We start from the raw sequence: 27,693 nt of genomic DNA, 5'->3' as shown, positions 1-27,693 counted from the left end.
ATGGACACACAGAACAGGCAGTGCTGAGGGACAAGATTAAATCTGAAAGAGATAGAGGTGCCGACTCAAATAAACAATTTAACAACTGAGACAAATACCAGGAACTCCTAAAGTGCAGCCCCCCAGCCTGATGTGGGTCAGCACCAAACACAGCCCCACACACCTCCCTATCCCCATGCCAAGTCCCTGCTGGGCTCAGGGCAGTGGGCAGAACAGCATGGGGGGATCCCCACAGCCCTCAGCCATAGACAGGGCTGTACAGAAGCTGGAGGTCCCCACAACCCTGTGCTGTGGATGGGGGACTGCAGCCTCTCAGCAGCCAGACTGGCCATTCCTGAACAGCTCCAGGAACATTTGACAGGCAAAGTAGACAAATGAGCAAGAACCTCATCACTGAGCACTGGCCACCCAGCACCTCTCCACATTTACTTTCCAAGTCTGCCCTTCCAGCCCACCAGAGGGTTTCTTGCCTTTGCCATAGCCCTAAACTTTCACTCCTCTTTGCTCATCACTTAAGAGAAGACAACACCTCATTTTGCTGGTCCTGCAGTAATGCAACAGCAACTGTAACTGGATGCAGATACAGAGTTATGAAGCAAATGCTTTAAAAACGCATGAAAAACACCACATTTACCAACCCCCAAGAGCTGTTAATCCTCTGCCCCTAATCTGGTTCTCCTGTAAGTATAGTTGGCACATCTGACCAGCCTCTGTCCAGCATTGCAGGGTATTAAGAAAGACTCCAGAACGATTCCAGTGCAGCTGTTTGAGCTGTGAGGCACCAGGAGTGGGAATGGACTCTGACGCTGCCTCCCAGCACCTTCCACAATGCACAGCACATCCAGCCCTTTCCTCAGCTCAACCCTTGCAAGCTTGGCACGAGGTGGATGGATCCTCCATTCCACCAGATGTGCCTGCAGTGGTACACAGACACCCTGAATGAAATGGCTCCATCCAAAGACGTAGGGGGGAAAATCAAAATTTCCTATCAATCCCACTCACGTACCCCTATTGCAAGCACCCTGCAGTGCCTGCCTGTCCATAAAGCAGATTTACAGCAAAGATACATTATCACTTTTATCAGGCCACTGAAAGTTTAATAATAATTCATCTACTGCTCTAAAGGGATGCAATAAATAGATCAAAAAGGGCTGAACTACTGGCCTCTTCTTTGCTGCTATTATTGTTCCAGATCACAAAGACAACTACAGGAAAAATGCCAGTCTGCTATTTTCCAGTGTGGCCCTGGTAGGAAGCAGCTGTGGAAGGATTTTGCACATGAACAGACAAAGTCAGCTCATTAGAGACCTGACCCAATGACACACGTGCACAGGAGAGAAAGGCTATTCTTTATCTTCTGTTGAACAGTGAGTTATGCTCAACCACACTATTCCTCTTTTTTAAACCACAACCACAGGTTTGCATTTGGGTAAGTTCTACAGCAGACAACCACTTACCTGAATCACTCTGCTCACACATAGAGAGCACTTTCCTCCCCTCTGGAGATGTTCTTTTCTGGGGAGACCAGTACCCAGCCAGCAGCGTGATTCAGACCCCAGGGCTCAGGAAGGGAGCTCCTCCAGTCCAGGGGCAGAAGAGATCGCTGTGGACTCAGCCTTACCACAGGCACCAAACAGGGAAGTGAGCTTCGATGGCAGGAGGTCTACCACAGCAGCCAGGGCAGGACAAAATACTCCTCCCTTGCCCTGTGGGCATCCAGAGGCACCAGGGCTCAGGAGGCAGCACCCCATGGGACATGGCAGCTCTGTGGGCAGCCCGTGCCCCCACACAGTCCTGCCCTCTGCAATGCAGAGGGGAATAAGCACAGCCACTTATGAGAATACTTCAGGAAGCAAAGCCAAGAGGAGCACTACACGGAGCAGCACACCAGCACCAGAAGGATTCTCCACCACATTTAACAAGCCCAAACAAGAAGCATCATCCCACCAGCCCCTGCCTAACACCTGTCTCATGCCAGCAGCTACTCTCACCCTTCCTGGCTGGAGCCTGTTAATCCTCATTAACCACCTTCCTTCAATGCATAAGGAGAGAGTGAAGTTTGTCCAGATGATGCTGTCCAGGGCTGCTGTGTGTGCGCACGGACATGAAGGTGGGCTGTGGGTGCTGCATTCCCCAGCTGGCACACTCCTTTCCAGGCCTTTCCCAGGGGCGCAGGTCTTGCCTGCTAAAGGCACTGCCAGGAGTCGGTTGCTGGCTGCTGGGAGAATTCACCCTTAGAAAGAGCAGAAATCCCGTATTATTCAGCAGGAACTTGTTTTCCTGCTACACTGGTAGAGCAACTGGTGGGATTCAAAGGAATAAGGGATTGAGGAGCAGGAGAACACCACGAATGTGAAGCAGTTCGGTAAAGAACTATCAGTAAATGCTGACACAGAGGATGGATGTGAAGGCTGGGCTCAGCAGCCCAAGGAGTGCTCCAGCTGCACACCTATGCCTCTCCTGCTCTCTCCAGGCTTTGCTTCAGGTCCCAAGTTGGACACAGAAACTGAGATGAGGAGATCCCATCATTACCACTCTGAGAAGCCTCCCCTTGCACTTTACAACAAACATTCACTTCACTGACAATCATATGCAAACAAGTTCATTAAGCAGTGCTTTGCTCAAATGGCAGCAAGAATGGGCTCACTCCAATCAAGTGTGGCCATGTACAAAGCACAGAGCAACACAGATCCAATTAAGCTGCCTGGGAACACACATCCCCCTCACCGCTTCCATGGGCTGCCAGGCACGACACAGTTCTCATACTTTCACCATGTGTCATTTTGCACAGGCAGCATGGAAATAAGAACCTGGAAGCTCAGAAGACAGAAAGCACATTTTGGCAATGATGTACAATGCCCTTCCAGCCTCACAGAGGGTCCTGCCAACCTCCAGGGCCACCTGGCAGTGCTGTTCCACACTGGGATCTCTTCTCCTGCCTCGCCCAACCCTCTGCTCCAGAGGGGAGCACCCACACCACACTTCTGCTGCCCCTTCCAACAGAACCCCCTCAGCAAAGCACATCCGACCTCCAGACTCTGCCTCTCAGCCTTGGCTCCCCAGCCTTGTGCTGCACCCACTCAGATCAAAGTTTGAAGCATAACACAGAAATCCCCAGAAAAGCATTTGGATTTCATAGGTAAGTCAGACCACTGCCTTAAGGCAGCCAGATCTGCTGCAGGAAACCCTTCCCAGGGGGTTTAGAGATGTGTGTAGAAAGCGAGTAAAGCAATTGTAAGGAAAAATATGCAAGAAAATAAGCAAAACAAAACAAACCACACATACAGTAATGGACTTACATCTCATTGATAATTAACATTAAAAAAAAAGGGTGTAACGTGGCAAGACTGCTAGACCTTTGTGATCCCAGTGAACCACATTTCCATAATGTCAAGAACCATCATCAAAATTATGTAGAAAATTTGTAACTTGCTTTTTGTTTCAAGGAAAGTGTGTCAACTCCAATTCCCAGAGCAGCCCTAGGACAAGCTTCCTCAGTATGATGCCACCACTGGAAGCACCTGGACTGAACTGCAACAAGCACTTCAAGATCCCCTATCACCTAACCCACTCAAAGCCTCTTTAGATCAACACAGAAGCTGAAGCACCAGGAACCAAAAGCCAAGGGACCAGAAGGGAAGGGTGAAGAGTCCCACACTTCTTTCATGTCCCTTTCTTCCATCCCTCTGTTCAGAGGGAGGACAGTTTGCTCTCTGTGGAAATATTTTAGGAATAAGCAGTGGACCATATCCAGAATAAAATAACTTATCCTGTGCTAGGCAGAGAGCAAGATAATTAAATACAATCCAGGAGATCACATTTCACACATCACTGGCCCCATTAGCAATGCACAAGGGCTCTGGTGGGCAGAAGGGCCCGGGGCTGACATTTCTGTGAGCAGGACCAAAGGCTCCTGACACCCACGCTGCCCCAGCAGCCCCCGCTGAGAACTGCTCTCACTGCAGCTTCAACAGGAGGCAAAGATCTGAGCATGTCAACACTTTCCAGGAGCTCCTTCATAACTCAGGAGTTAGTGATTAACTCCCAAAGAAGTGCCCAACACAGCTGGCAGATTGCTTGTCCCAAAGTGAGGTATTTGCACCAAATGCATTCCCAAAACACCTTGAAACAAATCTTACACCAAACATAAGTTTAAAAATAAATAAGAAAGGAAGCAGCACTTTTAACCTGGCACAATAATCTCTGCTCTGCCAACAAGGATTCATTCTGAGTTCAGATCCAATTCTGACAATCCAACCCAACTGAGTTATGGTGACTGTGCTGTATTTGCTGAACATGCTGCAGGTCACAGCCAAGGCCATCTTCTTGTAGGACAAAAAATGCAATCCCAGCTCTGGCATGCAAAGGGTCTTGTTAAACATTGACACGCTTCAGTGTACAACTGCCTTAGAGCCCCAAAGAAAGTCTCAAAACAGAAAGAGCCTCATCATTCATAGAAGACCCAAACTCCACAGAAGGCAAAGGCAGAGGATTTGCATAAGAATGTAATTTTTCAAGCCAAATTAGTTTAAATCAAAATCCTTCTTGCTGACGACCCCCACCATCACCTCCGAGTGTTGCAGACCGATTCCCAATACAAAGGGCACTCTGTCCTCCCTGTCTGACACTCCCAGGAACTTTGCAGGCAGCACGGGACAGCTCCCTGGAAAAAAACAAGCCCAAAGCCCTGCTTATACAATAGATGTTTGTCACCATTGTCACACCATCACAAAGGGGAAAGAGGAAGCACAAGCTGAAATATTGGCCCCCTGTTATGAAAGCAACAGCTTTGTTTGGGCAGGAAAACAAAACCCACTGAGCAATCGGAAGAGAAGGATTGTTAAAGCAAACAGCAAAGGAGCACAGGACCAATGGGAAAGTCATCCACAGCAGAGAAATCCAGGAACTACCAGCTCTGCCATGGTGCTCCTGTTCCATTCCCAGGAAGGGCTGCCCAGGCTCTCAACCCAGAAACCAAACCTTTCTGCTTCCACCTCTCAGTCCAGTCCTTAGGGACCTTTTCCTACTACCTCATCCTTTTACACCCCCGCTTTCCCCTGCTCTGCCAGCACTCCCAACCTCCCCTCTCTGTGCACAAGGCTCTCCCCCTCATCCTGCAACTACAAAATGAACCATTTAACACAAACCAGTTGTTTGAACTGCATTTTCCTTGGCTTCAGCATCTACATGATTCAGAGACCCATGAGATGGGTTATTTCCTGAAGACCAACTTAAAAAGGGAGAAAGCACTACCAAGGAAAACCAGCTGAGGGTAAAGAGCATTCCAAAAATCACCCCTTCAAAGGCCCCTGTCCACAAGGACTCCAAGACACACTCCCTTGAAAATAATTTCCTCTCTTCCAAGACAGAAACCTACAGATATAAGACTGAGCAAGAAAATAAGTATTATCCTTTATCCTAAAATACATTTAGCACCTACAGAAAAGTATTTAGGAATTAGGAAGTGCCTTTGCCCAGTTGTATTTGGTGCCAAAAGAGGAAAAATAGCAAAAAAACCCAACACATGGATTTCAAAGCATGCTGGATAAAGAGCCATTTGCCTATCAAATAAATATTACTGTCAGTGGCTACTACTGCTGGAGGGAAAGCCCAAAATTACTCTGTGAAAACACTGTACACCCTTACAAACAATTACATCAAGGCAAATTGGGAATGTTCCACCCTCTAAGCAGAACAAGCTGGGGGGATGTTTTCCTTGTTTCGGAGAGAAGCAGCAGTTTCCAGAATGAAAATGCAGATCTTTGCCTTTCTCCAATCTAAGCCTGTTGTTTACATTTGCAAATGAACTGTGCAAATCTGCTGCTGAGAAAAAGTTTAATTAAGAACTGAATTTAATAGCTGGTTCAGGAGACTTAACTGTCTTTAGAAACATTAATTTCATATTAGAAGTAATTGACCCCTATAAGGGAGCAGCACTTGACATAATGACACAGTCCTGCAGCAGGGCCCAGGCTGCTGGCACCGTGCAGTGCTAAACTGGATCAACTGGGACCAGATTCCCTCCAGCAAGAGGGTTTTACAACCCCCAGGGACCTGGCAGGTAGGAGATGGATGGGCTCCAGCTCCATCCACAAGCAGAACAGCACTCTCTTACCTGCAAACAGCAAAGTTCTGCTATCAACACCCGCGGAACATGGCCTTACTTCAATCCCTGGCCCTGATGCTCTTCCTCCTGCCGTCACTCATATCCCAGCCCTACTCCCACAGCCTGTGTGAACAGCGGAGCCTGGCCTAGAAAGAGGGCTGCTCTCCATTCTATCAGTTCCACTGGCAGAAGACAATTCTGCTTTTACAACCTTTTTTCCTGCTATTACTCAGGAGAAATCCACAATTTCTTCTCCTGCCACACCACCTCAGGAGCAGTGACAGGTCCAGGTGAGTGCCCCATGGTGCCACCAAGACCAGACTCACCGAGAGATCGGCTTTCCAAGCACTCCCCCATAAAAACCTCTCTCAAAAACACCAGAGCCACATGTGGTCCTCGTGGCAGGCATCCTGAGAGAAGGCAAGTGCCTTCACTCAAAGGCAAACAGTCAGGGTCTGCAGGGAATGCCCCAGCATGGCTGTGGGACAGGTGGGTGCAGCTGCCTCAAAAGGCATAGGAGAGGCAAAGGGAAGAGGTGCTGGCCATGCATCCATCCAAACGACTGAGGGTGCCAAAGGCCACTGCCACCTCAGAGGACCCTCTAGGACACCCCACCATCCAGCAGACACCAAGGGAGAGCCGACTCTGGGACCCAGTCTCTACCTGCTATGTACCCCAGCTGAACTGCAGGCAGAGAGCCCAAGACTGTGTCAATTATGTTCTTGCTGTGTTTTCATGCATTTAAACATCTCTGCAACTCACTCTGCAAGAAAAATTCCCCTAAAATTTCCCTTAAGTGCCTCTAAGTTCATGATGTGGAAGCTACCACCCACCCTCTCATTCTCTCACACAGCCAGAGAGTCTTATGTGCCAGGAATAATACTTCTCCCTGTTCCAAGAGGCAAGGTTGGCCTAGAGCACTTTTAAAACAGTTGTGTCCGATCTCATCCAAAGCCATGGCAGGGTGTCTTTAAGCCACAGCGCAAGGACCAACCCTCTGCTACAACAGCTCCTGGGGCAGGTGCGAGGCCCGGGCAGGGCACGGCGCCGTCGGACGGAACCGCAGCCCAAGGGCTGCGGCAGGAGAACATCACGGTGCTAAACACGAGCGAGTCCAAGCAAGAGAGGACAAGCAGGTACTCCTGAAACACACTCCCCAAATCAGCCCGGACTCACAAGTTCCTGGTTAGACTACAAGGCACAGCTCTCAACAGCTTTCTTCCATGTACGCTCACAACTCCCAAACAACAATTAGTTGCAACTTCCCTAATGGCAGCACGGTAGAAGAATGAAACAGTAAAATGGATATTTTCACCCATAAACACCATCCAGAGCCATCAGCCAGCGTCAAACACCGTGAGCAAAGAGCACAGTGGCAGCACCTGTCCCATTCCCAGGGCGCTGCCGTGGGTGCCCAGCGCTGTCACCTGACCAGGGTCTGATGCTCTAGGAGATGCTGGGAGCAGGAACAGCACTCCACAGTTACTGGCACGCAGCTGGCAAGGCCAGATGGTTCTTCCCACCGCGTGGGTGCTCGGACCAGCGGCAAGGCACGCAGCATAGCTGCTAACCGGAGCAACCTGCGGTGCCCGTGCGATGGGGACACGTTGTGTCACACCTGGACCTGTTGTGAGCCACGGCACCACCAGGTGAGCCCGGCCCCGAGCCCCGCCACCCCCGCGACGCGGGCACCAGCCCTCCAGGCTGCTCCCGGCAGCCTTACGCTCGCTCCTCCCGCCTCGACGGGACGAGGCCCCTGCTCACCTTGAAGTCGCGGCTGTGCTGCGGGGTGTACTCGAGCGTCCAGAGCGCCCGCACCAGCTGCGCCAGCTGCTCCGTGACCTCGCCGGGCGCGGGCGGCGGCCCGTCGGCGGGGGGCGGCCCGCCGCGGAACTGCTCCAGCGCCAGGAACTCGGCGAAGAGCTCGGTGTTGCTGAGGCACTGCAGGATGGCGTTCATGAAGCAGGTGTTGCCGTGGTTGCGTAGCCCCGCCACGCCGGGCACGGCCTCGGAGCTGCCGGCGGGGCGCGGCGGGGGCTCGGGGCTGCGCGGCGGGCCCGGCGGGAAGCAGCTGCCCAGGCCGCCTGTCGCCTGCGGCGGGGGCAGGCGCGGGGCGAGCGCGCCGCGGGGCTCGGGCTCGCTGCTGTAGTGCGAGAGCGTGGAGAGGGTCTTCAGCACGCGGCTCATGAACCCGCCGAGCGACCGCCCGGACGGCGCTGGGGCCGGGGTGGCGGTCGGGGCCGAGCCCGCGCCGCCGCCCGCCGCCCGCCCGCGGAAAAGCCGCTTGCTGAAGGAGCGCTTCTCCTTGGCGCTGCCGGCCGGCCCGGGGCCGCTCACCCGCGACATGGCGGCGCGGCGCAGCGCGCATCCCCGCCCGGCGCTCGGCCCGTTCAGCCCGCCCGGCGCTCGGCCCGGAGCTCAGCCCGGCGGCCGCCGCATCCCGCCGGGCCGGGTCGGGCCGGGGCTCCGCCGGCTCACGGCGCCGCCATGCAGCGGGCGGGGCGGGGCGCGCCGCCACGTGACCGCGCCACCACCTTAGCGACGGGCGGGCACTGCCGCAGCGCCGCCATCTTTGGTGCTGGCGCGGCGCGGGCACGGGAGGGCGGGGCCGGACCCCGCCCCGAGGCCGCGCCTTGCCGGGCCCACGCGCTGGGTCCACCCCCGGCCCCGCCCCTCCGCGGGCCCCGCGCGGGGCACCGGGGGCGCCGCCGCCGCTTCCCGAGGGCCCCGCCCGGCCGTGCCCGCCCCGATCGGGCCCGTTACTCCGGCCAGCCCCGCGCAGCCCCGGCGGCTGCCGTGGGGCGGCGCTGCGTGGCCGTGGAGCGGGGTGGGGCGGGGCGGTCCGGGGCGGGGCGGTGGCGGAGTAGGTACCGGGGCGGCCGCCCGCCGCCCCATCGGCAGTGGCGCCGGGGCTGGGAGCGCAGCATGGCGCCGCCGGGCCCGGAGGGCGGTCGAGGTGAGGCACGGAAAGCGCGATCCCCCCCAAGACGGCCGTTCCGGGGATCAGACGCCGGGAAAAGGGTGGGATGCCGGGTGCCGGCTCCACGGGGCCGGGCGGGACAGGACCCTGCGGTCGCGGTGTTGCGGGGTACAGGGCGGTGGGCGGACGCCCGTCCCCCAGCCTCCCCCTCAGTGCCCGGTTCGCCCGTAGCGGCCGCCACGGCTCCCGGTAAGAAGATCACGGCGCGGCTGAAGCGGACGCTGCCGGTGCGCGGCCCGCAGGCGCCGACGCTGAGCGAGCTGATGCGCTGGTACTGCCTCAACACCAACACCCACGGCTGCCGCCGCATCGTGGTGTCCCGCGGCCGCCTGCGCCGCCTGCTCTGGATCCTGCTGACCCTCAGCGCCGTGGGGCTCATCCTCTGGCAGTGTGCTGAGCTCCTCATGAACTACTACAGCGCCTCGGTCTCCGTCACCGTCCAGTTCCAGAAGCTGCCGTTCCCCGCTGTCACCATCTGCAACATCAACCCCTACAAGTAAGACCCGGGGGTCTGGGGGGAGGATGGGAGGTCAACACAGCACCAGACTCCTTCCCGAGCTCGTCCCGGTGCTGCTTGTCAGCATTTTCTCTAACATGTGTTTTCCCTGTATGGCGCCTGGCGTGCCACATCTACCCGTGCGTTGTGTGGGTTACACTCTCCCCCCCTCATTACTGCCTGCTGACTTCAGCTCGGTTCATGCTGTTTTCTGCTCCAGACAGTCCCTGTCAGCTCTTTGACTCTCTTCAAATTCCCTTCTTCCCAGCACCAGAGTTCCAGGACTACAAACAGCGTCATCTCCTGAAGAATGGAAACGGGACATCTGTTACTCCTCTCGCTTCTTTCTTTCCTTATGGGAGATTTTGACGTGATCCATCAACAATACTTTTTCTCCTGTCAAATCATGCTTTACATTGCTCTCTGTTCTGCTGCCAGATTCCCACCCCACTCCCCGCAGGGATACAGCTCTTTGATACCTCTTCACAGATACAGAACTCTTATTTCCACATACTCTGTCTCTTCAGACTTCCTAACATGAGGAGCTTGAGAGTCTTGGAAGAACTTTCTCTGTAGTTCAGTGTGCTCTGCTTTGCTCCAAGATCTCTCCACGGTCATAGCTGTGTCTCCCCTCATCGATATGAGAAATTGGTGTGAGACCTCCACTGGGAGTTCTGTCCCAAGCCATGGGATCCACAGTGCAGCAGGCAGAGCAATGCAGCTGGGCAGTGAGGTGGGATGGGATGTCACTGTCACGTTGTCTCCCATGCAGGTACAGTGCCATGAAAGAATATTTATCTGAATTGGACAAAGAGACAAAAAAAGCTTTGGAAACTTTCTATGGATTTTCTGAGGGCAAGTCCAAGGTGCGCCGGTCGGTGGACGAGTGGAACAGCACAGGGAGTGAGTTCTTCCAACAGATTCCTCTGTTGAAGGTCGAGGACTTCCCAAGGATGGCGACTGACCTGCACAGTGGGCAGAAGAGGAAAATAGAGGGAAGTGTCTTTCACAAGGACTCGTCCATCGTGAACTCAGGCGATTCCAATGACATCATTGGTTTTCAGCTGGTGAGTGTCACTGTGCCCTGGCTAGGAAGTTTCCTGTGGGGCAGCAAAGGGCTGTATGGGGTCAGTGTCCCTCCAGCAGGTTTTATTGCCCACTCAGGTGGCTTTGTGGTGCACAGCAGGGAATAGCACCCCGTTTGCTCTTCTGCCCAAGCCTCCATGGCTGCTGCAGATTCATCTCCAGCTCTCTGGAAGAGAAGTACCTTCCTGAAGTGGTCCCAAATAGAGTCAGTGTCATCCATGACCTTTTTTTTTTTTGATCCTGAAATATGTGGTCATATCACTTAGGCCTGAATAAAAGGTCTTAGATGCCCACTGTAACTTCATACATGGTTATTTCTGTGGAAGAGAAACACTGTCAGATATACCTTGTAGAATCCATGATATCAGTCCATCTGAAATGTTTTTTCCCCTTTGTGCTTGTCAGTGTGACGCAAACAACAGCAGTGACTGTGCCCTGTACACATTCAGTTCGGGTGTTAACGCTATCCAGGAGTGGTACAAGCTGCATTACATGAACATCATGGCACAAATTCCCCTGGAGACTAAAGAAAAATTGAGTTATTCTGCTGATGACCTTCTACTGACATGTTTCTTTGATGGCCTATCTTGTGACAAAAGGTCAGTGCACAGAAAATTCCTGCCATCTTAACAGCTTGTTTCCAAGTCCATAGTATGTAGGAATGGAGTATTTGGTATTTGCTGAATTCCAGCAGGAGCCACTGCTAGTGAATCTGCCTTCCCCACGCTGTCAACTCCCATTCCCACATTAAAACTTCCTCAAGTTTCCATCTCCTGATATATTAAACTAGATCATACTGCCACGTAGTTTGAAGTTACTCAGAGACCCACACTTTTCAGCAAAATAAACTTCTTGAAAAGAAGTAATAAACCCCCCATGCAGTCCTGGTCTGTCTCTGTCAAAACCAAAGCCCAAATGTGCCGCCTTTCTCCCACAGACAGAACCACAGGGAACAATGTCACGATACTCGATTTCTTCCAGGCACTTCAGTCGTTTCCATCACCCCCTCCATGGCAACTGCTACACCTTCAACAGCGGCGAGAACGGGACCGTCCTGAGCACCTCCACGGGTGGCAGCGAGTACGGTGAGTGGGGGTGGTTTGCACACGTGTGGTGTTCCGGGGCGATTTGCAGAGGAACTGTTTGATAACAAGTGGTTCAGCAAACTGGATCCTGCTGGAGCGTGAGCAATGTGTTGGCTGTAGATGTACAGGCTGATTGGGGAAATGCCTGTTTGAACTAGTACAAACTCTTGCCTGAGAATACAGATAGTATCATTGCATCACTAATGTTTTCCAGCTGAAATTACTGCTGCCCAGTTATATAACTTTTTAAAATGAGTTCCAGCCACGTTCTCAGCAGATATTATTTGTTTGCTGTACTCAGTACCGCCAAGGGATGTTACTGGCTGCAGGTGTCTTGCTCTGGCTGGGCAGAGGCTATGCTCAGCTGTTACAGTTCTGCTTAAGTCCAGATAACATTAAATAAACCGTGCTGCCCTCCCTGACCAGAAAATGTGGTTCTGGCTCCTGGTGTAACTTCCTGCCTTGTCTCTGTGGTTCAGGATTGCAGGTGGTTCTGTACATCGACGAAGCAGACTACAACCCCTTCCTGGTGACGTCCACAGGAGCCAAGATCATCGTCCACGATCAAAACGAATATCCCTTCATTGAAGACATCGGCACGGAAATTGAGACTGCAGCGGCCACCTCCATAGGAATGCACTTTGTGAGTGGCAACAATCTGCTTTTCAGGTGCACTTTTGCCTTGGTACATCTGTAAATAGGAACTTGATGTGGTGGTTTCAGAGAGCCAGCAGCTGGAAGGCCTTTAAATACCCCCCACTTAGCAGCTGAAGTGCCCTGAGGGAAATCCTGTGATAGCACTTTTCTGAACAAAAGAGGCTGTGGGAAAATCAGGTCTTTATAAATCCAACTGGCCTGGGATCTTGTTTGTTCTCCCTTTTCTTCCACCCCTTGGCTTTCCAGGGGATTTTTGGTTTTGTTTTCACAGCAAAATCCACAACCACAGAAATGCATTGTCAAGTGCCTCGTTTGGCTTTAGCAGTGAGCAGTGAGTTTCATCCCATGAGGGTCCCTGGGGCAGAGGAGCCAGAGCTGGAGCTGTGGGTCCCCGTGTTTGGGGTCGGGTCCTTAGGCAAGGCAGTAGCACAACCCTTTGAACTGTTGTGTGAATGTAAGCCTCAGTTTGCTGGTGTTCTCTCTATCCCAGCAGTAAAAACACCCTCGTGGGCAGCGGGTTTGCTTTTGCCAGCTGTGAGCAAGGGCAAGGAGAGCTGCAGCTCCCGATTTCCCCATTTAGTGTATGGCCCAAGGGGGTTCGTCACAGCAGCGAAAGCTGTGCCAGGTCCCCTTTCATCTGGATGGGCTGTTAAGTGAGCACTTCAGCTCTGCCTTTCTTCCTGGTGGTCTGGTCAGAGCATCAGCCATCCTGCTTATCTGGGTGTGCCGGCCTTGTGATAGGCCCTGCATTAGAAAAGACATTAAAAGAGGGCTGATGCTTTACAAAATGCAAATAGTTAACTGTCTTCCAGCTGTCTGGAAAACCGTGGCAACAACTCCTTAGTCAAACGTGACTGAGAGGTTTTGGAAACCAGGATGGTGTGAGTATGAAGAGTCTCACAAGGCTGTCACACCGTACAGAGACAGTCACTGAAGGCAGTCTCAATATTTAATGTAATATGTTTCTAGCACAATCGGTTTGGACTGTTGCTATAGTATAAAAAACCAAGATTTGGCACATCTTAGTGTCTGTATTTGAGAGATTTGTCATGAGGAAGAGATCCAATTGCATCCTAATGAGGCAGCCAAAATAGAAGCTGGACACAATTTTTGGTCTCAGAACAAAAGCTGGGGGTCACTGTCCTGCTGAGAAAGGACAACTCCAGAGAGCCTGCTGAGTGGTGGGGGTTCAGGATGATCAGGACAGGGCTGCAGCACCGAGGTGCCAGATCAGTCCTTGTCCCACATCCAAGGTCACAGAGGAGGACACAGCAGGTGTGTCCCACACGGTGCTGCTCGATGGGCTCTGAACACAGCATCAATATCTGATTATTGCTTATGGCTTTCTGCTGGGTACTAGGACTGCCCCCCACCTCCAAAAATATTCCAAGATGTTTGGAATGCAAACAAGGCATTGCTTGGTCAGAGTTACAGTGCTTTAGTTAAATATTTAGTTTGGAAATTATTTCACTACCTGAAGGAACAAGTAAGCTTTTGTAGGAGCATAAGGCACAACAAAATAATTCTATACAAAGGATCAATCATCTGTTGGAGCCCCAGGAGCAGACTGAGGCAGTGTTTTGGCACTACATTGTATGTGGAATTTAAAAGCTGGTTTCAGTCAGTTTTCAGAAGTAATGCATCTCTAGTACTTAAATCCCATCTTTCCTTCCAAAGACAGATTTGAGCATCTCTAAAAGTGCTGACTTGCACCATGCTGGCCCAGAGCCTTCTCTTGCTGCAGACAAAGTGGTGAGGTATGCTCCTGTCAGGTGTGGCCTCAGGAGCTACATTCGGTGCCTTAGAGGTTAAGTTCCTGCTAAATTGATCCTTTGTACAGAATTTTTTATTCTAATTTTAAACTCTGTAGAGAAAAAACAGATGAATGGATTCTTAAATGGATGTTTCTTGTGGTTTCAGGCTACTCTATTGTAAGGTGGATAATTACTGCGGGAAGATAGCAAGGGCTGAGGGAGGTAAGGCAGTCTGCAGGAAGTGGGCAATGGAGCTGGAATCAGATCTCAGGAATTTGAGGGCTCCCAGCCCTGGTTTCACAGAGCTTGCAGGCACAGACTTGGCATGTCAGAGCTCTTTGCTCTGGGCAGAGATTGCAGAACAGGAAAAGTCATTAGCATTTGAGAGGAAGGGTCAAAGCAGCACCTGAAAAAAGGTTTGAGGGAGACACAAACATCTGATTTAGAGTGGATTCAGAAAGGTGCTGTTGAGCACTAGTGGAGCCTCAAGTGTTGTTTACCCATGGCACAGGAGCAGGCAGTGCAACAACAGCTCAGGCAGGTGGGAATCCTCACAGATAATAACCTAAAACCCCATCCAACAACTGCTGTCCCTCAGAACACAAACATTCAGGGTAAACGATGCACAGCCTCTAAGACCAGGAGAGAACATGCATATGGATTACTCTGCTTTGAAAAATCTTCACTGCTATGATTATACCATCTTACAGTCCTGCAGAAGGTTTCAAGGAAGACTGTAAAGAATGCCACCAGAAGAGTTTTTTGGGAAATGGATATTATACACAAAAAACCCCTTGTTTTGACAAGGGATTGACAAATAATTTTAGATAGCAAAAGGTAAACATTATATTCAAAGCTGCCTTATCACTTACAGTTTCAGAGTTGGGATAAAGTGTCGCTGAATCCTTTGGTTTTTCTGTGAACTCCGAAAAACCAAGTTTTGTTCTTTTCTGGTTCTCAGACTCGGTCTCGCAAGCTGAGCAAACCCTACAGTGACTGCACAGAGACAGGAGCTGACATACCTGTGGAAAATCTCTATAATAAGAGCTACTCACTCCAGGTAAAGCCGTTACACTTGGGTTTATCAGTTGCTTGAAAACTACCTGTATAAAAAGCTTTATAACAGGACCCAAGACTGGGAACAGTCTGGGCACAGGGTTGTTGCTTTAACCGCTGATGTAAAATGCCATGGCGCTTCTTAAGATCCAACTTTTATTCCTAAGTGGTTGCTGTTTGAAGTTCCCTCAGGCACCCTGTTAGATAAAGAAAGAACATGAGCTCATTAGGCAATTTTCAAGCAATGGGAGACTGGAAAATATTGGCCAAGTAAAGGTTGCAGCTTAGTAACCCTTGAAGCCAGAAATTGTGACCTTTAGGACTCCAAGAATAACAGAAACCATCTAATCAGTATCCAGATAGCAGGATGTTTGTTTACAGAGTAAGTTTCCACTAATTTTGCATGGTTTCTGTAATTGGGTCCTCTTGGAGAGTGTCAGTTGTTCTGGCACTCTCTGCTTGAAGAATTGTACTTACATCAGCTGCTGCCTGCTGCAGAACCCAGGTCTAGGCTGAATTTGTATTTTATGGGGAATATGAAATCTGCTGTGATGTAGTGCCAGGTAGGATCACCCAGACATTATCTCACGTTTTTAATAACAGTACTTCACCGAAACTCAGTGCTCAGGAGGACTGGGACCAAGAGGCTTGACTGGGATTTCAAAGAGGAGTTCAGTTCCTGCATGTCCCAGTATTTTAGCACAAACCACAGCTCTGCTGCCTTGTTAATCCTCACAGCTTCACCTCTCCCAGTAGGCACCAGCAGGGTTTGGTGGAAGCTGTGAAGGTTTGCTGCTGTGAGTCACTTCCCACACCTAGTTAGTGATTCATGGGCCACGTGCCATGGCAGGCCTAAAAACCTCTCCTTGACTCTGTAAAGAGCAACTGCAACACTGAAGCTTTTGGTGGCTGTAGGGGAAGTGGGGGCATTCATAGAACCCCCATATATGTAATCCTCAGAGATGATTATATTCTTATTTCTTGCACTAGAGCCTCAACCCTCCACGGCACTTTCTGACACTTCTGTGAGTGTATTCACTCACAGCAGAGCCTGAAGGCCCAAGGAAACAGGGTTCCCATCCCACTGCTGTTGCCATAAGCAGGATTTTTTTAGGTGCACAGGAGCCTGGGCCTTGGTGCTGCCTCTTAGCCCCCAGCTCTGTTTTTTCTCCCTAGATCTGCCTGCACTCCTGCTTCCAGAAGGCCATGGTGCAGTCATGCGGCTGCGCCCAGTACGCGCAGCCCTTGCCCGCTGGGGCCGAGTACTGCAACTACAAGAAGAACCCAAACTGGAGTGAGTATTGAAACACCTCTGGCACTGCACACACCTCAGCTGCCAGCCCTGTCCCCTGCAGTGCCAACCTGTCCCACAGCCCCCTGTACCCAGCACCCCCAGTGTCCCTGTCACACAGCCCCCTGTACCCAGCAACCCCAGTGTCCCTGTCACAGCTGCTGCACCCCCAGCATGCTGGGATGAAGCAAATCTGCCCTAACCCACTTAAGCCCCCACACCCAGAGCCAAAAGTGCTTCCCTTGCTCACACTGACTGGTTTGTGAAACTTGCCCTGATGGCTTGTCGCCTGTGCCCACCACAGAACAGTCGAGTGGAGGGCTTGACCAGGTGTGGCAGTTTTCATGCCTATATCAAGTGACAGCCACTTCTCAAGAGTCTTTTGCAATATTTATAGGGTAAATCTTTTTATCCCCACCATGTAGGCAATGGCCACAAAGGCCACCTACACCCCAGATGCCCCACTGCAGCCCAGGTAGCAGGTTTTCTTTCTGGCTTCTCACACACATCCTGCTCCTCCCCTGCAGTGTACTGCTACTACAGACTGCATGAAAAGTTCGTGAAGGAGCAGCTGGGCTGCCAGCAGATCTGCAAAGACGCCTGCAGGTGAGTCCTTGCCACAGCCAGAGGTAAAGTGTGCGTGGGAGTCGGAGCTCACAAGTGACATCCTGCCTCTCTCTGCAGCTTCAAGGAGTGGGCGCTCACCACCAGCATTGCCCAGTGGCCATCCACCGTGTCAGAGGTCAGTCCCCAATTGCACTCCACCAGAACAGCAGCCTAGCACAAGGCACTGAGTAACCCCAGAGGCTCAGCACAAAAGCAGGAGGCCCTGGGGTAGTCAGTGGTGTTCAGTGATGCTGCTCCCAGAGACCGGTCTGTAGTTTCCAGCTCAGGGCTTCCCCTCCAGGAGTTCATAATTAAACTGAAATTTATTTTGGGAGATCCCCTTAGGATCAGCTGGCCTGTCACACACTCTGTTCTGGTACCCATACTAGCCCAAGGAGGTGTGGAGCATGAGTCCCTTCCCAAGGATCTCTGCACAAGTACCTGCAGCTAGAGTAGCATTTTCTGTCTCTCATTTCTCCAGGACTGGATGCTCCGAGTTCTCTCTTGGGACAAAGGGCAAAAACTCAACAAGAAGCTGAACAAGTAAGTCCCCCTGTGTGTTCCTGCCCTGCACCTTCAGCTCTGATACGATCTCAGCAGCCCTAATGATGGCAATTGGGGAAAAAGCTCCCTTGGAGCAGCCCAGCCCTACTGGTCCAACTGGTTATTTGCATAGTTTTTCAGTATGTTTCATGTTATTGTTTTACTAAACCCTCTGCATGCCTCCTGCTTCCCCAGGACAGACCTTGCCAACCTCATGGTGTTTTACAAGGACCTGAACGAGAGATTCATTTCGGAGAATCCTGCCAACACGGTGAGTGAGCATGCTGGTCCCTGCTCAACCCCGGGAGATGCAGCGCTTCCTCCCACACAGGCTGGAAGCTTTCACCTGCCCAGGGGAGCAATCCCACATGGGCAGGAAGCTGATCTCAGATATGCACCTCTGGGCTGGTCCTGCCCTTTCCAGCCCTTATCTGGGGTCACGTCTCTGCCTGTCCAGCCCCGAGCTCCGTGCAGGGGCAGCCTGCAGGCTGCCCGCAGCAAGCTCAGCTCCAAGCTCCTCCTGAAGCAGAGCCAGAGAGAACAGCAGAGATAGGCCCACTGCATTTGGGAGTGCTCAGCAAGCCCTGGGTGCCCTGGCTCAGTCTCCCTACCTGCTGTAACAGCACCATGGACACGTGCCCATTACAGACCATAACCTTGTGCGCTCTGCTCTTCCAGCTTGTCATTCTTCTGTCCAACTTTGGGGGCCAGCTGGGCCTCTGGATGAGCTGCTCAGTCGTCTGTGTCATTGAGATCGTTGAGGTCTTCTTCATCGACTCGCTCTCCATCGTCATGCGGCGCCAGTGGCAAAAGGCAAAGAAGTGGTGGAACGACCGCAAGCGGGGCAGCTCGGGGAAGGCTCCGCAGGCCAGCGACGTGGAGAGGCAGGGCCACGACAACCCCGTGTGCATCGACGAGGACCTGCCCACCTTCACCACTGCCCTGCGCCTGCCACTGCCCCAGGACAGCCCCCTGCCCAGGACTCCCCCCCCCAATTACAGCACTTTGCGCCTTGAGACTGCCTTCACGGAGCAGCTGCCTGACACGCTGGAGCTTGGCCAGCACTGACACTTGTCCCCCACCCACCCATGTGCCCAAAGAGGTGGGTGCTGGACCCACGTGTCCAGGGGTGAAAGGCACAGATCCAGACAAGCACTGAAGGGCTGTCAGGTCAGACCCTTACTCAGGGATTGAACTGGCAGTCAAAGCTGCCCTGAGCAAAGCTCAGACACAAAAGTCAAGGGCTCAGAGACATTAGGAGCTTCAAGCAACATCAATTCTCGAGTTAATGATGGCAGGAGATGGCTGGAACAGGATGTGGTACTAAGCTGGGATGTCTCACCAGGCAAAGGCACGCATTAGCCACCAGCTGCACACACCCCATTGCATGTGGGCAGGAATTGCTCCACAGCAGCAGATTGATGCCACATTGAGCATTAACACTAATTACTCTCTGCTGTGTGGCTGGACTTGCGGGGGAGAAAACCCAGGCTGTCAGGAATCTAGCATGGCATTTGTAGGAAGGGCATGACAGAGGCTTGGGTAAAGCACAAAAGAGCATAAAGGGAAAGCTCTCACTTGAATTTTCATTAGAAACCCGATTCCAGTGGTGGCCTGAGGAGCTCTTTCTTGTGAGATGAAAAACCAGGACAACCAGAAATGTGCTTCTAGAGCAAGTTACTACACAGCTGGGGTAGGAAAGCCCAAGTCATCCCCAAAGAATCATCTGAAAGGGCATGAAATCGAATTTGGAGCACAGTAATGAAGTGCATCCTCTGCAAGCTTGTTGCATTCCACATCACTCAGCCAGCCCTTAAACATAACTTCCAAGGAGCTTGTTAAATGACTTCCCAGAACCCTCACAGAGAGCTGGGTGGCTGCCCTTCTCCTGTTCAACCCCAGGCAAAGACTTCCTCCTGTAGCCACCCAGTTCCCCACCTGCCTGCCCTGGAGCTGGCAAGGCCTGGAAGATGTCTCACCCCACCTGTACCTCATCCAGCTTGCCCCCAACCTCTCCAATCCACAGAGCAGTGTCAGCATCCACGTTTTACCTCCTGTGTGCTTCCACTGCCCTGACCCCCACCATGGGCCAAAGGCTGCTGCCTGTGCCCACAGAGCCGTGAGTGCTCGTGGGGGCACCCGGCCGTGCCCTTCCCTGGGCTCCCTGTCCTGCACCCAGCTCCCTCCTGCCACAGCCCGTTCTCTGCTGCCTTCAACACCCAGTGTAGATGATGAGCAGAGCCCACTCCACACCAGCTGTTGCGGCCTATAGAGCCAGAGAGATTCAGAGCATGTGAGGGGTGTCTGAGTAGAAGACTCCTTTCCTTTCTCTATGAGCTTATTTTATATAGAACAGCAAGAATCCAGGAAGGTTCTTTAATGTGCAATAAAACATATTTTAACTGAATTATTTAAATAGATGATAAACTGAAAAAATAAAGATATATTTTTGAGTAACTGCTTTGCCCTTTTTCATTTTTAAATCAGCTCTATATGAGTTAGTTCCCTGCAGGTATCCTGAGAGCTGAGGGAACTTGTCCCTGCCTGCCCAGGGGCTGTGGGTTCTCAGCAGGGCCAAGCCCCCCAGCCAGGTGCCCCAAGCCCCTCAGCAGAGATGGAGCAGAGGTGTGCTGTGGGACCGAGCTCAGGGGCAGGCAGGAGGAACATGGGGTGCAAGCAGAAACACAGTGAACAGACCTTTCAGAAAGTAATGTTAACCAGCAAGGGACCAAAACCACTGGAACTTCAGGTGTCCCCCAGACAGCTGCACACCTGAGTGGTCCCTTGGAGGCCACAGGAAAAGTGAGAACCACATCTGGCTCAGCCCCTGCTCCAGCAGTGAGAGAAGTGCTCTGGACGAGCCACAGCTCATCCCCATCACCTCTAACAGCGTCAACACTCATCATGACAATCCTGCCCCATGGACAGCAGTGGCAGAACAGACCTACAGCAGAACAGAGCACCCCAGGGAGCCCCACCTCCCCTCAGTCTTACAGCTGTCCCCACTACAGCAGGGGCAGGAGTAACAGCAAAGTCCAGAGCTAAGGAGCGCCTCACCACAAACCCCTTCCTTGCCAGCTTGGTGGTGCTGGTACAGGAGCTGGTTTGGCTCCACTACACCTGACTGAGGACCTACCTTCCAACAGAGAGGGGTCAGATGACTCCAGCTCCCACAGGGAACATACTGGAGGGCTCACCTCCCCGGGAAAGTAAGCAAACATCACAAAGTGGTCATGCCACAGTTCTTCCACTCCACATCTGTACCCATGTGTGCAGCAGCACCTAAGAGACCACAGCTCTCCACAGGGTTTGCTCACAGCTGCCACAGGCAGTACTAAGGAGAGGCTGCCAAATCTCAGTTTAGTGCTGGTACAGCTCCTTCCACACTGCTGAGCTGCCCACTAGATTTCCTACTCCCCTCAGGATGCCCAAACACCTCTACCCACCCACTACAGCCCTCAGAGTGGGTTAAATCAACAAGCACTAATCATGCAATCAGCCCCCTGACAGGAGGGAACCCCCCACACCTGGCTCCATGGCCAGGGAAGACACTGGCGGCTGACACAGATTGGGATGGGTGAGGGATTTATGTTTCTAAAGCCTCTCCAGAGCAAAACAAAACCTTGGAAAATAAACAGAGTGGGGCCAACCTTGCGCAAAAGCAGACTTTATACCAAGAACGGCAGTTCCAATAAGGGGAATATCCTTTGATGGAGAACAAGGCTGCTGACCTGTAGCAGACCACAGCAGCAGGAATGTCATGGCTCTCCCACTGAAGACCCAGGATATGTGTCCTGACAGGTGCTTTTTTGGGAGAACACTTGCTTTAAATTCTTTGGAAAAGCACAGGTGCTCCACAGGTGCTGTTTGCAGTTACTCTCGGGGCAGGTGCAGCACCTTTTCTCCGTGTATGAATAATCCTCAGAAGGCAGAGAGCCACGGAGCTACAGAAATGCTTTACTTCATTGTGAGTTAAACACTGAACTGTGCTGAACTCCTGAGTCACCTCAAACACAGAAAACCACTGGGGACAGTCTGAGAATCAGGACTGGCACACACTAAACATCATAAACCCGAAGTGTCTGAGAAACTCAGCTCGGAGTTTATGGGAACAACAGGCTGTAAAATCATGGTTCAGCAACATCGCCTCTTCCACCACTGTGGCTCCAGGGTCAGGTGGGAAGTCCACTCTCCTGTCATGGGACAGTGTTCCCAGGAGCCCGTGGCAAGTGGTGGGAGCCCAGCCAGCCCTGGTCAGGCAGCCCCTCACCCACCAGCAGTCCTCGCTTGCCTCCCAACCCCGGGATACAGCTGCAGCCACAGTGCTCAGCTCTTGGGCAGGGATGACAATGACCCCAGACCCACAGACCCACAGCTTCAGCTTCATGGCACCCCACAGTTGCAGGGAGCAGCTGCAGTACCCAAAAACACAGTGAAGGTGCAGGCAGCATCGCAGGCACGGCACTGCCTTGGCAAGGGACAGGCTGGGGAGAGGTGTTGAAACAAACCTGAGGCAGCAGGTGCTGGTGACTCAGGGGAAAGGCTGCCGGCACACCGGGACCGGCCCTTCGAGGAGAGGAGGCACAGCAGGAGAACCTCGCTCTGCTCCTCCGCAGCTCCTGCAGCAGCCACTGCCAGAGGGGAGAAAGCCGGAGGTGATGGAGGAGCTGTGGGGGAAAGTGGCTGAAGAGGAGGAAAATCCCGCTGCACAGAGATTTTCTGGATGGCAGAAACCTGCCGGCGTGGGGGTGTCAGCCTGGAGGGGTGACCCCAGCCTCCCTCAGAGTGGAGGGAAGGGGCAGCTGCCCAAAGCTGCTCCCAGTAGATGCAGCCAGGCAGCACCGACAGGGTTAAAAACTGCCCAGGCCCCTTCCAGAGAGGTGACATCCAGTGGTCCACAAACAGGTTTGGGAGTTAAATGCCTCATTAATGTAAATGGGGCTGGGCTGGGGAAAGGCATCTCCAGCACATGCCTATGGAAAATCCGTCCAGGCCCTGAGCCTCTTGTGCTCAAGCCCAGCTCTGGGGAGACCAAACGTGACTGGACAGTGTGGACGGTTCAGTTTTACCCCTTCCCCTTCAGGACAGGGTGAGCCGGCACCGGAATTGGGCAGCCCCGGAGCAGTTCCTCACACCAGACAGCTGGTCTGAGCCATCCCCACCAGCCTGGCCTGTGCTCAGCACTTTGGAAGCATTTTCCAGCAGCTGGAGCATCCCCTGCCAAGGCCAAGCTGTGGCAGGGGAGCCGTGGCAGCACCGAAGCAGTTGCAGGCAGCGTGAGTCACAGTCTGACCCACAGTTGCCCGCACAGTGACGTGCCTGACACGGCCCCAGCACTAATCCCGATGCCGGCGTCTCCCTGCGAACAGGACGGGCCGGGACATGCGGAGCCCTCGCCAGCTGCCCACACTGCCGCTGGCACACGCTGCAACAGCGCTGGGCACGGCACACACTGGAATGAGACTGAGTGAGACCGGTGCCCAAGGTGATGAGGGGGAACAGAAACCCCAGGCCAGCCTGGGCATTCCCATCCAAGACACTGGACTGAAACCTGCTGTGCCACTCCAGCTGTGGGCAGCGCTGGGCCTGGCTTTCACTCATCCCACTTAGCTGTCCATTGCTCTCCAGAGCAGTGTGGACTCAGGATGACCTGGCCCTGGGGAACTGGGGTTGGCAGTGGAGGCACTGGGGGCAGTGGTGGTGAAGGGCAGGGGCTCTTCCTGTCCTTGTCCCTGCGGCCACACTGCACCAGGGCTCTCCCCTTCGGCCCCGGCACAGACAGCTATGGGATCAGGATGCTGACCTGCAGCCGTACCTGCTCCCTGGCCTGGTTGTAACACAGCCTGAGGTGTCAACCGGGAAACACACCTGGCCCCAGGGCTGTGGACATAGTGTTCCTGCCTCTCTGTCCTCTGGAATCTTCACCCAAGCCTTGGCACTTTCCTGTAACACTGCCTTGTCCCTCCCAGTCTTACACTTCTACCTCAGTTTCCCTTCCAGAAGGAGCTGAGTGGGAGCTGTACCCTGTCAGGACCTGAGCCCCCCACAATGTTGGGCATGCAGGTGGGCTGCCAGCCCTGCATAGCTCTCCATGTGATCCCCCCAGGACCATGGTGGCACTGAGACCCTGGCAGCCTTGCCATTGACAGTGTTCCCAAAGCAGTGAGATACGAAGTACAGGAGAGGACACTCTGTGGGGCCAAGTGAGAAAAACCCAACCCGTAAACCTGGGCAGCCCAGCCCCATCCAGCACCAGGTATGGGGTATGGGATACAGGGTCACATCTCTCTTCCACTCATGTGCTTTGTCTAAATGCGTTTCTATGGATTAAAACGTGTTCCCTATATTTATTCACCTGCAGCAGAGCACACTGCAGTCCTGGCAGGATGTGATCACCCAGAACACAGCGGAGGTGGGAGCCGGCTGGAGCCGGGGTGAATCACCCTGTTGTCACAATGCCTATCACTCCAGTACCTTCCTTCTGGGTTTTAAGACCTTCTCACCCAAGTTTACATAACGAGTCCTGAACGGTACAAGCTGTTCCCCTGGGTACACACAGGTAATCACTCCTGGTCTTGTTATAAATCAGTTCTGGTCTTGTTATAAAATGTCATCAGTCTCAAAATAGTTCACATTTGCCCCAGAACATGGGAGAGGACCATAAAACACCAGCCCAGGGTACCTTTGCATTGCTGCATCCTGCTGGAGCCACGTTGGCACTCTCTGGCCTGCCCCAGGGCATCTGGGAGGCATCCAGGGGACTGGACTTCACCTGAGCTGCCACATCCCAGGATGCTGGAGTCACAGCAGGCGGGATATTTTTTCCCGTAAACTTCTACAGTGGAAAAGGCAGATGAGTGTAACTAATTCTCTGTGACAATTAGTTACAGAGCTGGTCAGGGGAAATCCCACCAGTGACAACCCATAACAGTGCTGCACTGAGAACCTGCATAGTTCTGTCATCCGCAGGTGAACCGGGACTCAGTGCCCAATGTCACCATGCTGAGGCTGAGGAATGGACCCCAGTGGAGTTTGCCCCATCCCTCCCTCCCTGTAGCCACAGCTTGGCTGGCAGAGCCACAAACGTGGTGGTGTCACAGCCCAGCACCCGGCTCTGTCATGGAGCAACCCCTCACCGTGGCCACCGGCTGTGCCAGGCGAGCAGGAGCCGGCCGCGGGGCCCCGTCCCTCCCCTCTTCTGTGGCTTGTAAAACAAAACCAGTCTGGGTTTTACTGCCTGATCTTTGTAACGCAAACACAGGCCAGTTAACAGGTTTTACACAGCGGCTCCCGGCACAGGGTGGTTGGGATGCTCGCTGTCATTTCACTGGGATTTTACTGGTCACAACTAATGACTTGATTTCATTTAGTGACAGCGTGTCCCTGGAAGTGCACACGACAAACCTGGCAGTTATCGCACTGGGTAAGCCTGTGCCGACTGCACCAGCGTTGGGTGGGTGACAGTGACAGGGACCGATGGGGACTGGTGGGAACTGATAGGAACAAGCACCTCTGCTCTTCTTCATCTGTACATCCAGACCTAACAGCATCCAGCAAAATTCCTGCTGCCTTTGTACCCACTGCAGCCACAGCCTCCATCAAAACATTTGCCTTCCATCAGACAAATTTAGGAGCAGTTGATATGTTTGAAACACAGTGGATCAGGAAGATAGAGTCACTTTCAGGGCTGATTTTCCCCATGGATCTGGTGTCCCAGCTGTATTTAGCAGCTGTCAGCAGTGCATCATGCCAGCACAACACACTGCTGGGAACACAATGCTTGCGATGCAGGGGAGCTTCCTGTGGTGTTTCAGCTGTATTTTCAGCAGGAGGTTTTTGCTTATGGAATAAACTTTCTCATAAACAAGTGAGAGATGATGGAAAGTCAAGCCAACTCAAGGTCATTTGGCTTTGCTGGCTGTGCATCGGATGTTCCGAACCCTGGAACAAACGCCACCCACTCTATTTCCAGTGCTAGAGCTGCCAGAACTGGCAACAGACATTGTTCTCTGGGAAAGCAGTGGCGATAGGAGGGCAATTACTGTGACAGGACAGAGGAACCCGGTAGGTCCTGGTCCATCAAACCTGTTCATTCCAGCCTCCCTTGGAGATACTTCTCAAACACAGTCCCACATTCCACCCCTGACATAATGACATGAGGTACACTTGTGCCAGTTAAAAATAAAAATCCTTTTTGTTCCCAAATGACAGAACACGGGGACATTTGGGAAAGTCTGACCAAGTCCTGATTGAACAAGAATCTGCCATTACCTCTCCTAGCAAGAGGCAATCACTCCCATGTACAATGCTCTGCTCTCAGCAGTGATTTATGGTTCCGAGGAGGGCTGTACATGTTCACTGTTCTGTTGTGAGGAGTTGACGTCTCCCACATCGCTCAAGGTGCTCAAGATTTTACCTCCAAACGTGTTTGTTCAGCAGTGCTGGGCTGAGGGATCCCAGCCCATGGCACACATTGGGCTGACCCTGGGCTAGGAAAATACAGAAAACAGGGGGGGCATGTCTCTCCATCCCCCCTGAGGGATTAATTATGGGATCAACAGGAGTCAGCGTGCAAGACACATAATATTGAGATTAAGTCATGAAATCCCAAAGCACATGCTAATCACAGTGAAAATCACCGACAGCTGGGCTGGGAGGGCCCCGGCCTGTCTGAGCTGCTGCCTCCCAGCCCCGAAGGAAACAGAAAAGCTGCTTTCTCATTTAGTTCCACTGTCATTTTATGGAAACAGTGCTCATTTCTCCTGGAAAGATCGTCAAGTTCCAGATCAGTCCACTGGTGCCACTGAGGCAGAGCTCTGCCCCTTCTTTTTGAACATCAGCATCTTGTCTAGTCCACACTTGACAGGTGCAGGGTGCTCAAACTCCTGCTAGGAGTGTGTCCAGCAGCAGGCAAGGGAGCAAACAGCTGCGAAGAGCGGCTTTTTATGGAAAAAAAACCAATTAACAAAGAATCAAAGAATCATTCAGGTCGGAAATGCCCTCCAAGATCATAAAGTCCAACCATTTCCCCAGCACTGCCAAGGCCACCACTAACCCATGTCCCCAGGTGCCACATCCACATGGCTTTTAAATCCCTCCAGGGATGGTGATTCCACTACTATCCGAGGCAGCCTTTGCCAAGGTTGTAAGATCTTATACTTCTTTTAAAATAGAAAAAAGATTATAGGATCTTTCTAAAACAACTTATAAAACTGTTTCAGAATACTAATGCACTTCACTTGCATTTATTTCACCCATATCAAAAGGCTGGCACCAGGGACAGTTGGCACCAGGGAAGGTACAGCAGCAAGGTGATGTCCTGGCACCTGTGGCATCTCAAACCAGCCTAAGAAACACACTGTGACCTGCTGCAGGGCAACAGCCACCAGGCCTGAGAGCCCCTTCCAGTGCCTAATGGAGAGAGAATTGGACAAGGACCTGGAGTGACAGGGCAAGGGGGAATGGCATCCCACTGCCAGAGGGCAGGGTCAGATACGGTCACTTCCCTGTGAGGGTGGGCAGGCCCTGGCACAGGGTGCCCAGAGAAGCTGTGGCTGCTCCATCCCTGGCAGTGTCCAAGGCCAGGCTGGACAGGGCTTGGAGCCACCTGGGATAGTGGAAGGTGTCCCTGCTCAGGGCAGGGGGTTAGAACTGGATGAGCTTTAAGGTCCTTTCCAACCCAAGCCATGCCAGGATTCTATGTTCCTAAGGTTCCTTCCAAACCAAATAATTCTGTAAGTCTGTGATTCTGTGAGGTTTGTGCTACTGATCCCACGTTGTGTCAGATGCTCTTGACGTGACGGGAGTAGGAGCAGCAGAATCAGGTGCCATTCCGTGGGATGCGTTAGGAGAAAATCAAAGTAACGTTTCAAGGACCCAGCAGCAACCTGGGAGCGACTCCAGCCAGCAGGAGGGCGGGTTTAGCCGTCCCGTCGGGGCGGGACGGGGCGGGACAGGGGAGGCGGCGGGGCCGGTCCCGGTCTCAGCGGGGAGCGCTGCCGGAGCCACACGGGCGGCAGGTACGGGGGGACCG

The 27,693-nt window shown here is 52.8% G+C and overlaps 2 protein-coding genes across 15 annotated transcripts in view; one reads left to right on the top strand and one right to left on the bottom strand.

The window, feature by feature from the left end:
• The window catches only part of USP31 (ubiquitin specific peptidase 31), a 32,007-nt gene extending 23,431 nt beyond the window's left edge, over positions 1-8,576 (bottom strand). For all 14 annotated transcript variants that reach the window (XM_082292256.1, XM_082292255.1, XM_082292258.1 and 11 more), the window contains exon 1: positions 7,871-8,576. In XM_082292256.1, coding sequence (XP_082148382.1) covers positions 7,871-8,452 — 582 coding nt within the window. In that variant the 5' untranslated portion in view covers positions 8,453-8,576. The remainder of the gene's footprint in view (positions 1-7,870) is intronic.
• Positions 8,577-8,961: 385 nt separating this feature from the next.
• On the top strand, positions 8,962-20,040 carry SCNN1G (sodium channel epithelial 1 subunit gamma). Its single transcript, XM_082292498.1, has 13 exons — positions 8,962-9,062; positions 9,258-9,582; positions 10,355-10,649; positions 11,074-11,267; positions 11,650-11,753; positions 12,233-12,396; positions 15,126-15,224; positions 16,397-16,514; positions 17,039-17,117; positions 17,196-17,253; positions 17,599-17,660; positions 17,856-17,931; positions 18,339-20,040. The coding sequence occupies exons 1-13, from the start codon at positions 9,032-9,034 to the stop codon at positions 18,726-18,728; spliced, it is 1,995 nt and encodes a 664-aa protein (XP_082148624.1). The 5' UTR covers positions 8,962-9,031; the 3' UTR covers positions 18,729-20,040.
• The last annotated feature ends 7,653 nt before the right edge of the window (positions 20,041-27,693 follow it).

This window comes from Coloeus monedula, assembly GCF_965178545.1.
Source record: "Coloeus monedula genome assembly, chromosome: 16".
Taxonomy (NCBI): domain Eukaryota; kingdom Metazoa; phylum Chordata; class Aves; order Passeriformes; family Corvidae; genus Coloeus; species Coloeus monedula.
Note: the sequence above shows the minus strand (reverse complement) of the source record. Positions and strands in the feature narration are given on the sequence as shown.

Excerpts from the sequence above, each read along its gene's own strand:
- SCNN1G (XM_082292498.1), top strand. The coding sequence starts at position 9,032 with ATGGCGCCGCCGGGCCCGGAGGGCGGTCGAG. Across the intron at positions 16,515-17,038 it reads CAAGAAGAACCCAAACTGGA|TGTACTGCTACTACAGACTG; the intron begins GTGAGTATTGAA and ends CCTCCCCTGCAG. Across the intron at positions 17,254-17,598 it reads GGCCATCCACCGTGTCAGAG|GACTGGATGCTCCGAGTTCT; the intron begins GTCAGTCCCCAA and ends TCATTTCTCCAG.